Source organism: Astatotilapia calliptera, chromosome 19, assembly GCF_964374335.1.
Source record: "Astatotilapia calliptera chromosome 19, fAstCal68.1, whole genome shotgun sequence".
Classification (NCBI taxonomy): domain Eukaryota; kingdom Metazoa; phylum Chordata; class Actinopteri; order Cichliformes; family Cichlidae; genus Astatotilapia; species Astatotilapia calliptera.
The window spans coordinates 28,296,514-28,310,252 of record NC_137440.1 but is presented as its reverse complement, the minus strand read 5'-3'; the positions used below and the strand labels follow the sequence as shown (position 1 = coordinate 28,310,252).

The 13,739-nt window shown below is 42.2% G+C and overlaps 2 protein-coding genes across 5 annotated transcripts in view; one reads left to right on the top strand and one right to left on the bottom strand.

Moving 5' to 3' along the window:
* The first annotated feature begins 203 nt into the window (after positions 1–203).
* itgb1bp1 (integrin beta 1 binding protein 1) lies at positions 204–4,209 on the top strand. The gene is made up of 7 exons (XM_026153079.2): positions 204–342; positions 1,891–2,005; positions 2,090–2,168; positions 2,260–2,390; positions 2,513–2,605; positions 3,002–3,151; positions 3,236–4,209. Exons 2-7 carry the CDS (start codon positions 1,934–1,936, stop codon positions 3,317–3,319), a joined length of 609 nt encoding a protein of 202 aa, XP_026008864.1. The 5' UTR covers positions 204–342; positions 1,891–1,933; the 3' UTR covers positions 3,320–4,209.
* A 177-nt stretch (positions 4,210–4,386) lies between these two features.
* asap2a (ArfGAP with SH3 domain, ankyrin repeat and PH domain 2a) overlaps positions 4,387–13,739 on the bottom strand; it is a 56,478-nt gene continuing 47,125 nt past the window's right edge. The window contains exons 18-29 of one of the 4 annotated variants that reach the window (XR_013903882.1): positions 13,642–13,727; positions 13,156–13,271; positions 11,700–11,767; positions 11,486–11,593; positions 10,326–10,551; positions 9,682–9,822; positions 9,195–9,291; positions 8,713–8,771; positions 8,523–8,602; positions 7,819–7,938; positions 7,141–7,203; positions 5,818–6,165 (exon numbers count right to left, since the gene is read on the bottom strand). Coding sequence is in view for 2 of the 4 variants with exons in the window: in XM_026153077.2 (XP_026008862.1) it covers positions 6,091–6,165; positions 7,819–7,938; positions 8,523–8,602; positions 8,713–8,771; positions 9,195–9,291; positions 9,682–9,822; positions 10,326–10,551; positions 11,486–11,593; positions 11,700–11,767; positions 13,156–13,271; positions 13,642–13,727 (1,176 nt within the window). In the remaining 2 variants the exon portion in view is untranslated. Of the gene's footprint in view, positions 6,166–7,140; positions 7,204–7,818; positions 7,939–8,522; positions 8,603–8,712; positions 8,772–9,194; positions 9,292–9,681; positions 9,823–10,325; positions 10,552–11,485; positions 11,594–11,699; positions 11,768–13,155; positions 13,272–13,641; positions 13,728–13,739 lie in introns of all 4 variants that reach the window. The other 3 variants (XR_013903883.1, XM_026153077.2, XM_080294073.1) reach the window with 3 other exon arrangements.

Here is a 13,739-nt window from a genome sequence, read left to right as displayed (position 1 = left end):
GTCGTGTGACAGAAGTTCCGAGACGCACGTCGGTTGGCTTTTACCAGCTTTGATCTAACATTTGTTAAACAACCCGACGCAAAAAGAGGCACGGCAGTTAAATATATTAGCTCAATTTAGGATTATCTATTTTAAGTTCAGCAATGTATCGACACAATAATCCGTATTATTCGTAGGATTTTTATGTGTTTATTTTTCCTCTGCGTTGCGTCCCCTTTAAGTGGTGTTGGGTGTAGGCTTCAAAGCTCAAAGGGAAGCCGAAGAGTCAAACTGTGGATAAATAGAAAGTGGATTGGAAGAAAAGCAGATAAACGGTACACTGAGAGCACCTCGTTACAACAGGTATGTTTCAAGTCATGTTAGCGTTAGATAATTCACTCTCTTTACAAGCCCCTCCGAGGAAGTCCTCGGCTTGTAACTTTTAAAATGAATGCGACCAAGAGTGAGTAGGATAAGTTTGAGTCACTCAGGTTTTCTTGTAGCTACAGCACTACAAGCACAGAGCAGCTCGTAGTTTGGGTGATAGGCGTCTTAACCTTTGGTGTCTGTAGCCTGGGACTCCGTTAGCTTCATCTGTTTACAGACACGCTGTTCAAGCCGCACCTAAACGAGGCTGTTACAGTTGCAGGTGTAGTTTCCTGTTTAAATGGTGCTCCTGTTTTTAAACTTGGTGGTTGTACGCGTTGTTAAATAGTACTGTAATACTATACTATAATGTTAAAAAGTACAAATAATCTCACACATTTGTGTTTATAATCGATATGATCAATTTAGGCTCTTGTTTGAGTGTTATATCGTCTGTTATTCTGAGTATTCTGGTCCTGAGTTATTTTCAGACTCAGACGTGATTAAACTCAAGTTGAAAGTGAAATGCGGTTTAGCAGCGGTGGTGACTGAATATACTGTAGCTTTTCTAGCCTTAGTTTAACTTTGCTTTCAGAGTTCCCAGGACAAGTACACCTTCCTACATGAAGAAACTACTCGAACAAATATCTCACCTTTCACTTGTGGATGTTGTTATTTTAATTAGGATGTCTTCTTGTGTGGATGACTCAAGGTTATTATAGTTTAACTAAAACTGGTCTAGAAGACTGAGGGAAAGGATTTTAGTTCGCTAGAATAAAAATAAAGCCCAATTTTTATTTTTTTTATTTTTTAAAAAGAAACCAACCGGAAACATGTACTTGCCAAAGTAATACAAATTATATAAATATCCAAGAAATCTCATGAATTTCATGAAAGGTATTTAGCAGTTGTTTTAAGCCAGCCCTCACTTCTTAATATTTTACTTTCAATGAAGCCACTAAACACACACCCATGAATCTTTTCTTTCTTTAAATTGCCATTAGTGGTTCAGAATGTCATCAGCATGTATAAAGGAGGAGAGGAGAACGGTCCAATGGTGAATGTGTGCAGCCATCTGTAAAACACACTACTCTCTCATGGTTTGGGCTGCTTTTCAGCCAGTGCTGTTGGGGACCTTTTTAAAATTGATGGAATTATGAACACAGAAAAGTACCATCAGATTTTAATCCACTGGGCAGTGCCATCGGGAAAGGGCCTGATTGGCAACGCCTTTATTTTCCAGAATGACAGTAATCCCAAAAACACTGCCAATGCAGTAAAAGTATACCAGGGTAGAGAAACACACAGTAGAACACTATCAGTCATGGATTGGCCTCCCCAGAGCCCAGACCCCCAGTGTCATTTAAGCAGTGTGGGATCATCTTTATTTTTCTTCTTCTCTTATAAGAAAGAGGAACAAACTAGGTATCAATTATTCAAACCGTATATGCTCCTGTGTCCTGCATTTAATTATTTATGGGCTCCATTAACACCTGAGAAGGCAGCCATGCTGCGCGTTTAACTCTGAGCCCTGTGATGATCCAGGTCAGCGGGTCTGGAGGGCTGGATGCGGTCGTCATGGTGAAGGATGTTCCGGAAAGGCAAAAAGCGCCACAGCAGCAGCAGCTCGCAAAGCAGTGAGATCAGCACAAAGAGCAAGGTGGTTAACAACACAAGCATGCAGACACGTGTGTCTTTGCGTTTCATTAAGGCGGCGCTGTCTAATGTTTCTGTCTCACTGCAGTCTGTGGACTCCAGCTTGGGAGGACTCTCCAGATCGAGTACTGTTGCCAGCCTTGACACGGACTCCACCAAAAGCTCAGGTCAGCTTGACTTCCTGTTAAAATTTTGAAGCAGCCTCGCAGTTTAATTTTCTAACTGGTGTTTTTTGTTGTTGTTGTTTTTTGTCTATAGGGAACAACACATCTGAGACATGCGCTGAGTTTCGGGTGAAATATGTGGGTGCTATTGAGAAGTTAAAGTTTGACATGAGCAAGACCCTCCAGGAACCGCTGGACCTCATCAACTACATTGATGCTGCTCAGGTAAGAAGCTGGAGAAAGATCTGGGCACATTTTAACTTTAACCTTTCTCCTTGGAAACATGCTGTAATTATTCTGATATAAAACAGAGAAGGTACTGCAAATTTTGCTTCCTCTTCTCATAGCAAGATGGAAAGCTGCCATTTGTTCCCGGAGATGAGGAGATGGTTCTCGTAGTGTCCAAGTACGGCGTCAAGGTGGCGTCGCTGGACCAGTGTGTGAGTAGTAAAGGAATAGAAAGGTGGTACACAGTCATTTCGAAGAGTATCCCAAGAACGGAGGAACATTTTGGTGTCTAAACTACAACAACTGAGCTCCTCGGTTACCTGAATTTTAAAAAGAAGAGGTGATGCAACGGGGTGGTAAACATGCTCCTGCCCTCAATGCACTGAAAAATGTTGCTGGCATCAAATTCAAAGTGAGTGTGAATTCTGTGAATGTGCAGTGAAATTTCACACTTCCAACCTTTGATGTGATTTGATTTAACAGTTTAATTTTAACGTAATTTAACTTAAATTAAACATGGCACACAAATGATTTGCAAATCATTTTTGGAAACGGAGTTAACAAATTGAAAAAGACCCCTACTATGTGTTTTTGTTCTACACTCTCAGAATGTGCTGCATCGCCATCCTCTCTACCTGATCGTGCGTATGCTGTGCTACGATGACGGGCTAGGCGCGGGGAAGAACCTGCTGGCTCTGAAAACCACTGACACAGAGCAAGAAGAGTGCAGCATCTGGGTGTACCAGTGCAGCAGCTCAGTAAGTACGAAATGGAAGGTCTTTTACACGGTCACTGTGCGTTTCCTTTCCCTGATGCGTGACATCTGCTGTCTGTCTGAACAGGAGCAGGCGCAGTCCATCTGCAAAGTGTTGTCGGCCTCCTTCGACTGCGTTCTGACATCAGACAAGTCCAGAGGCTCCGAGTGAGAGTTGGGATGAGAGCGAAACATCTGCAAAACCAGCAACAGTTAGACAACCAGCATTGTTATTGGCAAAAATGTTGCACCTTTGCTTTCTTACCCTTCTGAGAGGTCATCTAAAGGGCAGATCTGATGGTGCGTAATCTTTGTTATTGATGGAAAAGTCTGGCGTGAGCTAGCTGTTGTTCCCCTTCCTGTAATCCATCCAGTTAAAACAGAACTGTGGTGAATTTTTCTGAGTCACTTCCCTGGAATTTGTTGTTTTTTTGCCTTCTCACAATAAATATTAAAAGAAGGTGTAGTAAGGAGGCAAACGGTTGCATTAAATATAGCTTTGGGACACAATGCAGAGCTTTTATAAGTGTAACGTTAAGTGTATTTAATGTACGCAATGGTACTACATAGTGCTAAAACTTTGCTGACATATGTTAATTCACGGAAGACAATCATCGGATTAACTGCTCGGTACACAGATGTGACAGCTGGCTTCAAGAGGAAATCACTCAAATCCCTCTTCAGGTTTTGAAACCCTGTGAGTGTTTTGTTTTCTAACAGCAGTATTGGTACAATAGTGGTCACTTTTTGACCAGAAGGAATGTTACAAATATCGCCTGACTTTTTGGACACATTGATCTTAATTTGTGGGATTTATTCATTTTTAAAGATTTACTTGAGCTTATTTTAAAATTCTTTTTTTTTTTTTTTAACTCTTGGTACCAAAAGTGTGATTAGCTGGGAAAAAGTAAATTTTAACAGGCTGGTAGCGACACATGTAAGATTTTGTGGGACTTGTTTACAGTTGTGGTACTAACTTGACTTCACCTTGTGAAATAATACTTTGGTCCAGTTGAAAATGTGTGTGAAGAAGGAAAATAAAGACGTGGATCAGGTACAGCAGAGGAGCGTTTTCCTTTTCTTGAGTGCATTTGCCAGCAGAGGGAGCTCATGAGACATCATTTAACTCTTAGCTTGACAAGATTGTTTTTAAAATGCAGGTCACGAAATATGGTAATGGAAGAAAAAACACTTGCTGCTGGATCACAAACTCTGAAGAAGAAACACACCGACGCCTTGCACTATTTCAGATTTTATTGTTCCAGTTTGTTTGTTTTTCTCCGATTTACTTGCACAACAGAGTTAGGAGTCAATGCAGTGATTCACAGACTGTTAATGAGAATGATTTGAATAGTGTTTGTGTGTGTGCGTGCACACATTAGTATCTGTATTCATGTTTACAGCACACACACAGGCCCAGCTGAGGTTGTGTGACTGCTCATCACCACAGTGCATTAAAAGACATTTACTGCCCGGGTTAACCTGCTTTTTTTTTGTTTTTTTTTTCCCCCTCCTTTTATTTTCAATATTTTACATTTAAATATCCACAAACAAAACCTGCTCTATTTACACAAACAGATTTAACAATCCAGTGAGTTAATAATCAACACGGTGGAGAGAGTGCGCATCAGCTACCACCCTCTCGCCATTCACAAATCCACGAAAGGCTCCGATTTCAGGTTAAATGCCTAAATATCAACAATATGAACAGAGAGAAAGTTGCTCTGCAACTAAAATGAAGTTAATTACACTATGTTTAATATTTATTTCACAATGCATTAGATAAACTTGTCTTAAAAGTACTATATGAGGCTTAAGCTGCAGGAAGGGTGTTCCCTCTCTATTTAGCTCATCTGTGAAGAAAAAGTCTCGAGGAAGCAACAAAAGTCACAGAGCTTACTCCCGCTTTTCATCTCATTCCCACGCTCTCATTTTTTTTGCTCCCTGTTATTTGAATATGCTTTCGTTTGCAGCTTATTTCCGTACAGACAAAACATGCACTCGCACATACAAGCACACGCTTCTATTCCTCTAATAAGGCAGATGACAGGCAGAGATGGCCTGAGGTGTCAGGACTCAGCATAAAGGTAATTACTGCCTGTTGCAGCTCCAGTCAGCACTGCATCAGGAGGAAGAAGAGGAGGAGGAGGAATAACTGGAGTGTTGCTTTTGAATATGACCCCCTGCCCCGCAGCTTAAATTGGGGCAGACAGTGTGCATGTGTGGGGGAAAGCCTTGCAGAGGATGCATGTTCCTATTACTCTATGCCGGCTCGGGAAAGTGGACTCTCCCAGGTGTGATGGGCTGGAGGCTATTTTAACATGCAGCATCCCCGTTCTCGATTGCCAGTCAGTCACTGAAATTGGGTCAGGGAAAGGCTCCCTTGGGTGCAACTTCCAGCATATTTTAAGGTTAACTTAGCACCATTAGAAAAACCTCCACACGGGAGGGCTACTACATATGTGGAAAGCTGCACCTAAAAGCAGGCATTTCAGAATTGCTCATGCACAGATATGGAATGTAAGCATGGGGACTAAGTTCACATTGACAGCTGTTAGTAAGTTAAAACACAACGCTGTGATCTTCTCAGTGCTGTCGCTTTAAGGACTGTCTGTATAATGGAGAAAATGGATGACAGGAATCCTGTACATACATGTCAACAAGGGAAAAGACAAGAAAAGTGCATTTATTGTGAGAGGACATTCACTACAATCATCTTTGTTTTGTTTTTCTTTTTTAACTGCAAGCATTAAAACCACAGTCTGATGAGTCCCCTGTGACACCCAGACTCGCTGGAGCAGCAGTGACGCTTGAACGAGCTCGCTCAAGACGCCAGCGAAGATGGTGATGATGGTGCCGATGACGTCGACTGCAAACACTGGGGCGATGGTGGATGTTTTGTCGGTGATAGTGGGACGTGTGATACTTCCCGAGTCCCGGATTTCAGTCGGCGATGAAGTGCACAAACGTAACGGGGAAGGCGCCTCTTCTCATTGGCTCGCCTTCGATGTGGCCCAGCTGCGAAGAGCAAAGACAGATGAGACGTGAGGTCGGAGGACGATATGAGGCAGCCATGACAAGAAAACAGAGGGGTTTAGTCTGTTTGGGTAGAAATGCTTAAATTATTTGAGTCAACTAAAGTATGTACAGACTTCATCTAAAAGATGGACATAGCCACGGGGAAGTCACCTACTGGCTGACTAAAGTTGTGTAGCCTCAGGCTGAGCGTTTGGACAAACACCTGGATCTGACTGAGCTGTATGCAATAAGACTTGAAGCGTTTACTGAGGTTAGAAATCAAATCAAATGAGCAACAGGGTTTGTTTTTGCACCTGTTTTGGCAATAAGCAGTGCTGCCTCCTGCTGGCCGTTATAAAACAATGCAGCTTTCAGGCACTTCAGCATTGGCTTCACTTTTTTAGAGCAGGAAGCTACGCCCATCTTTAACATACAGTCTACGACAGTACCAAACACCACAGAAAATGACAGAGTAGTTAAAAACAGGTGGGGAAGACTTTTCCAATATTTGTGATTTCAACCCATGTGATTCAGTTTTGAGATTTTAAATCCCAAAACTACTACTTACATACTTCATTGGCTTTTATTGGTGTATATTATAATGCTTGACACAAGTATACTGAGCTAAAAGTGTGAAAATGCACAAATACAGTCCCTCAGTGCTCACAGAGGGGGAAACGAGCATTTGTCATGTGTGCAAGTATCATCAGGATATACAGCAGGCAGCGTTAGAGGCTCTAAAGTGCTTGGATTTAGTTGATATACTTCTATATTTTCTGTGTTTGGCTCAGAATCTAAAAAATACATCTTCAGCTATATGAAAAATGAGCATGTATCCATGTAAATCAATCGGGATTTTGTCAAACAAAACTGAATCAACAGAAACACCATCTAAATCTGCAAAGAGTAACAAAAGGCTACGTCACAACAAACATGAGAGCTTTACATGTAAAAGACTTTCCCCTTTTAAATTACCTTGAGGATAAAGAAGACAGTACCTATTATCTCCATTAAAGACATTTTAAAGGTCGTCTATACCTGAAAGTAAAAAGCTAGGACATGTTTCTGCTCCGATAAAGTTAAATGAAACATGGCAAGTAACAACATCAAATGCTGATCAAAGCTTATCAGAGGAACTACGTCAGAGATAAAAGTCACGTTTTAAACACTGTAAAGCATTCTTTCCTCATTATGCCGGCTTTCTAGAATATTTTCATAGGAAACAGACTTTATATAGTGTATGATAGACCCGTTTGTGCAGCCGCAGCTCTGTGCTGTTATTTGATATCTCAGACACAAAAAGAGTGATAATGTAGCTGGACATAGGACAGAGAGGAAGCATGGCAACGGGGTCCTCGGGGGGAAACTCTGGATCCATGGAGGGACACAAAGTGAGACTGACTAAATACGGTCATATCTGCAGGGGTGGCTCAGAGAAAACAAGTTGCAGCTGGTCAGCGTTCACACAAGGGGCTCCACAGAGGAAGCAGAAGCAGCAGCATTCGGAAAAAGAGGAGGAGGGAATGAGCTCATGGTTTATCAAAGTTACATCCATCAAAGAATGCTTAATATCTCAAATCTGAAAACACGTGCAAACATCCAAGATGCACAAAACAACTTGCACACCGAGTCTTCAACGTGACAGATACTGACCCACCACTCCTGGTCCTCCTCTCCGTCCACCACGATCACCTCGCCCTCGGAGAAGGTCAGCTCATCGGGGTTGTCGGCTACACAGTTGTACATGGCTTTCACTCGCTTTGGCCTCTGCTTCTGGGACACGGGAACAAGCACAGACACACACACACAGGATTTCAAGGGCATTTGCGTTAATCTGTGGGATTTTACTTTTTAAATAGCAAACTAAGGCAAAGTTGACGAGAAGATGAGGTTTGTGAATCATCGCGGCACTGCATGGGATTGGACTGGCAAATACCAACAACTAGAAGCCAGCGAGGGGGATTAGTGTACAGACCATGCAAATGAAAGACGTGCACTCTTTTCTGGTTTTTCTAGTCAATTTCAAATCGCTTTGCAATATTAAAACGCTTAAAATGTGCTAACATGAAACACATAATGCCAGCAGTAGCCCTCTCACATGCAGAATAAGGCCAAATTATGGAGTCAGGCTGCAGAAGGGATTGAATTTACAAGCAAGCACTAGAATCACTGAAACAATAGGGAGGGGACTTACACAGCTCTACAAAGGCAGTAAGCCATGAATTAGGAAATAAGCTGCAGATGAGTCTGTACTGCAAACTGAATGAATATGCAAAGTAAAATCTGGATGATAATTAAAGGGGGTGGAGGGTGGGGGTGGGGGGGGTTAATTGAAAAAATAAAAATCAGGGACTCACTGGGTATGCTTTCCTCGGCATGGGGGCTGGAGGCAGAGACTGACCTATGGAGTTCTGAGGGCATCCTGGCAGTTCCTTAGCTGGAATGAAAAGGAAATTAGATCACGGTGACAACAAAACTTTCCACGTTTCCAGAGGAGAAACGGGATCTGAGCGAATACTCAAACAACTCACACACAATGTTACTCACATGCTCTTTCTTTAGATTCTGTTCGATTTAGGGGCCCTCTGCTGAAGCTTTTATCATTTCTGGAAATACAAAAAAGAAGGAAAAAAAAAAAGAAGAGTGATAGTCGTACCAAGATGGAGAAAAGAGCTCTTGAGGAAGCTCAAAGGCATTTATCACAACACTATGAGGCCTGTGGGAAGGAAAAAGAAAAAAAAAAAAAGGACAAAAGGACGACTGTGGAGGAAAGTTATTACTTGTCTGGCTTGATGTGGAGCTTAGCCTAGAAGCTAAAGAAGCGTCTCTATCCACTTGGAAAGAAACGCCACAAAACAAGCAGCCAAAACAAGACACACGACCGCAGTGCACAATCTTCATGTGTATGTGTGAATGCATGAATATTTTTGTGTAGGTCAGAAAGCTCTAGTACATGTCGACACGCCTTTTACATCTAAGGAAATCTAAAACTTTGCTGTGCATAAATAAATGCGCCTTTATGTTCTTACCCTGCGGGAGATTTAGGTGGCACCGCCCGGGACCCCAGTGGCCCCTGACCTGACTTGCTCATGGAGTCAATCTTCATCGCAGTAGGAAGACCCAGAGCTGGAACACAGCAATCCTTTGCTTTAGCTCATTTGTTTACAGTGTGAAGAAAAATGTGACTAAGCTGATGTTGTGATGAGTCAGGAAGTCTGGTTTTAAATAGATCAACTGATAAATTAAGGTCAGAAGAACCTTTGACATATGCATGTGGAAAGAAAAGAAAACTGAACGTGAGCTAAGTGCATGTGTCGATTATGTAAATGAAACATTTAACAGCTTTCTTCCAGTAAAATGTTTTATTAGACGCTGAGAAGAGCTGCGATCCAAACACATCTATAAAATGTCCACTACGTCTTATTAAATCACTTCACTGTAGCTCTGGTCAAGACTGAGAACGAGTTTCTATGCCTTAAAGGCAGCATTTAAGCGTGCACAAAACTGGGGCCATACCTCCAGTGGAAGTGAGCCTCATGGGCGGCGGCGGAGGATGCATGTTAGGGGGGTCTGAGGACGACCTCTGTCGGCCAGTCAGGTCTAAAGGACTGGGCTTCCAGGTGCTGGACGCTGAGCCTCCCGGGCCGGACAACTGGACTGGAGACGAGATGGGGAAAAAGGAGATGGGGGTTATTAAAATGAAAAAGAAGGGAGACTAAGAGAGAGCAGGGCTGTTTGCCAGAACCAGCGTCCACTAATAAAGTCAAGTCGTTTCCATTTCAGTGTAATTGAGAGCGACGGTTAATGAGGGCAATGAATGCCGAGGCTGAGAGCTGTGGGGACGTGAGGGGGGCGACACAGCTGGCTGTTCGTCCTCTGCTCTGTTGGCAGCACTCCAAACAGACACTAATGGTATTATAGGCCGACTGTGGCAAGTCACTAGATTTTATTTATTGATTTTTTTTTATTCATATCACTTCCTTATAGGCAGGCAAAGAGGCCAGCTTCAGAAGAAGTGAGGTTATCTGTGTTATCTGGAGAATGAGATCATTTTTTTCCATTCATATAAACCGTAACAGATTTATTAAATGCCTGCCGGTGTGTTTCGCTCACAGTGGTTTCTACCTACATTCGCCTTTATTTCTCCTGTCTGAGCTTACCCAGGTTCCTCGGGGGCAGAGGTGGAGCAGAGTTGGTGGTGGGCTGAGGGGGGTTTGTGTTGACTATGGTGCCGTAAGTCTCGTTGTTGACCAGGTTGGGCATGAAGAGGCGCTGCTTGTCCTTAGCTTCACGGCCGGCGGAGCCGAGGCCGGACTGTACGTGGTGGGAGTTACTGCTCGGAGTGTAACAGCTGACCGGTCGCTCGTCTCTCCGATGGGGGCTCGGCTGAGGGGAGGCATGCATGTGAGGATGTGAGCATTACAGTTACACAATGTGAGACAGGAGCACATCATATATGATTAACCTAGGTACCATGCACTTTACACATGCACCACAATCATGAACTTTTTATTGACATTACTTGACATAGGTGCACGTGAGCATTCATAGTGAAGTATGGCTGTCATGTGACTCCTGCACGCTCTGCGCAGGCAGCAATGTCCCAGTCATGGGACTTTGTCTTTGCCTTTTAATAAAGCTTCTCACTAATCTTCTAGCATTACTTTGAATGATTATTTTAGTATTTAGGAGATTTCTCATTTGGCTACAACACTTCAACAAAGGCAACAACACAACAAAAATATAATTAAAACATGGTTATTCCCCCCCAAAAATTGAACCAGTATCAATTATCTGATGAGTTTTCAATAATGAACTCAGGTCCAATCAAATCTAAGTGGCAACTTTCAGGGTTTGAAAAATCAAGCCAGCGCCAAAACTGCAGTTCCTCGAATGGCCACTTGAGGCAGGTTAACTCCTGCATTAAAATGCACCATTTCTCCTCCTAGATATATATATATAAGGCTCCTGTGTTAAAATTCAGCCTTGAAAACAACATGTTTAACTATCAATAATTAAACTTGTCCAAAATCCAATCACATTCAATCATTTCAGGCAGCAAGAATGACAAAGCGCATTAAAAAGCACAAAGGAAATAAGGAGTTTAGTGTTTAATTTAAGGAGATTGTATTTAGTGGAAACAAAATAAAATAAACCTCTTGCAGAAATTCAGAGCTCTTCAGGTTGTTTTTCACAGCAGCCTCACTACAAAGCTGATTTGATCTCTCTCTCAAGCGTTAGTCGTTTTCATCCCTTTCATGTTTGTTTGTTTGTTTGTCTCTTTATCACTTTTTTAAAACTTCACAAAAGCATCCCTCACCTTCTCATCCAGATCCTCGTCGCTCTCATCCAGGTCTTCGTGCTGCAGGCACCATTCATACTCGACGTGGACGTGGGCGTTGAATTTTCCTGCCAGTGCTTGGTTCAGCTGTAAACACATACGTACGGAAACGCAAATGACTGACAGCTCTTACATTTCACGAAGCGACGATGTGCTTGCAGGATTAAGCCAAGTCTAAACATAGTAAGCTCACCAGCTCCTCACACTGTAGGTGTTTGAGCCTTCGAGCGATATCCAGCGGTGTCTCCCCGGCCTCATTAGCTAGAAGGCAAAACAACAGACACATATAATCACTGTTGTACTCACAAGCCACATGAGCACAAACACACGGCCCATTTTCTCCCTTTCCTGTCACTGTGACAAGACAAATGTATAATTAAACCGTTTCCCACACCGAGCATCTCTCTGGTGTCTCTCTGTGCTCCGTCTCCATTCATTTGTTATCTGGCTGTTTTGTTTGATTTCAGAGCAGAGCAGAGCAGAAAGATAAGTGCTGTGAGAAAAAGTTGCCACGGCTTGTTTTCTGGGAACCAAGTGTGAGATGAAGATAGGCCACCAGAGAAAACAAACTCCCGGACTCAAAAGTCTCACTCAAAAGCAACTTTATAAATACGAGCAGCTTTCATGTATTAAGCACACTGTTATGAAGAAATTCCATTGCAGTGGCCTCTATATAATGTGCAAAAGTCTTGAGCCACCCCTCATTTCTTTATATTTTACTAGTAAATAGGTGCAGCAATAAGAACATTGCCATGCTGATTAGAAGTTTTTCCTATGGTATTGCACGCAAGTGACTTTTCTATATTCAGTTCTGACCAGATCACAAAGCATGACGCCATGTTTTACACTCACTGTGCCCCTCATGGTCTCCTCCACACAAACTGATGATTTTATCATTTCATTACTATATAAGATCTATTTTCATTGATTCTTTAGTCCAGTTCTTGCATAATACGGCACACCTCAGCCTTTTCTCTCAGTTTCCCTTCCTTAAGAATGGCTTCTGACACCACTTCAGACCTAAAATCAATTCTTTGCCAAGTCGTATGTTATATGTAGGCAGAAAAAATGGTTCATCCCTTAAGTTAGGTGCTTTTTTTTTTTTTAAAGCTCGAATGATTCAGAAGTCAGTGTTAAGTGGCTTAACACACAAAAAAATAATACTCTGAAAATGATCAAGTACAAGGAGTGGATTGAAAATGATAGAAAATTGTCCTAAAAGGCCCTTTTTGACAATTTTAGAAAGCTTTGGAGAGCTAGTGCTTAAACCAGTTAATATTACAACTATAAGAAAGTCTAACTCCTTGAAATCCAAATATCAAGAAATGAGGGGGGGCTTCAGACTTTTGCACAGTGCAGTAATGTGCAATTTAAACTGTACTGTGATCAAGTTTAATCTGCAAAATTGGTTTTTTTTGTGCTTGTGATTCCTGATTAAAATGACCGGTGTCTCACGCTGTCAGAAAAATGTAAAGGACTAAATGTACAGGGAGAGAAATAGATGGACATGGAAACACCCAAAGCACAATTACCTCAAAACTGTAATTACAATATTTCAGTCCTTGCACTTTGTTAGCTGCTGCAGAAAAAGAACAATGGACTGTTGATGCACTGCGGCTGTGCTGTTTGTTTCTGGTGTTTTTCCTTACCAATCTCTATGGAGGCTTTCCCCCGCAGCAGCAGCTTCAGACATTCACTGTTGTCAGTCAGGCAGCAGTAGTGCAGCGCTGTGCTGCCTTTGGCTGTCTGCTTATCCAAATTTAAACTTCCAGGGAAGAGAAACAAAGAGGGGAAAAACTTTAAATCCCAACACAGAGGATATAAAATCCAGCTTTCTTCTGTCCTGCCTCAGTGCTCCATAAGACCAGGGAGTAGTTTTGCCAATACAAACACTTTCTGTAAAATTGTGTTTTTAGCACGCAAACCACAGCAAAACAAAGCTCTATTGTTGTTTTTAATGCATCATTGTTATTATTATGCAAATAGTTTCTGTCCATAGAGAAAAGAGAGTTAACAGAAAAAAAGTGGATGTCAAGAAACCAGCAGGACTGAAAATAAGCTTTTGGTCTTTTTATGATGGTCCGACAGACCATCTCAGCATATTGATTTCTGGTTGCCTTCAGTGCTGTGTTTACCTGTTCTGAGTGAGGAAGTCGACGATGTGAAGGGACGTTCTGTCCACTAGCCTCACCGCTAGATGAAGAGCCGTCTCTCCTTGTTCCTGAAATAAAAC

Excerpts from the sequence above, each read along its gene's own strand:
- itgb1bp1 (XM_026153079.2), top strand. The coding sequence starts at position 1,934 with ATGTTCCGGAAAGGCAAAAAGCGCCACAGCAGCAGCAGCTCGCAAAGC. Across the intron at positions 2,606-3,001 it reads TGGCGTCGCTGGACCAGTGT|AATGTGCTGCATCGCCATCC; the intron begins GTGAGTAGTAAA and ends CTACACTCTCAG. Across the intron at positions 3,152-3,235 it reads TGTACCAGTGCAGCAGCTCA|GAGCAGGCGCAGTCCATCTG; the intron begins GTAAGTACGAAA and ends CTGTCTGAACAG.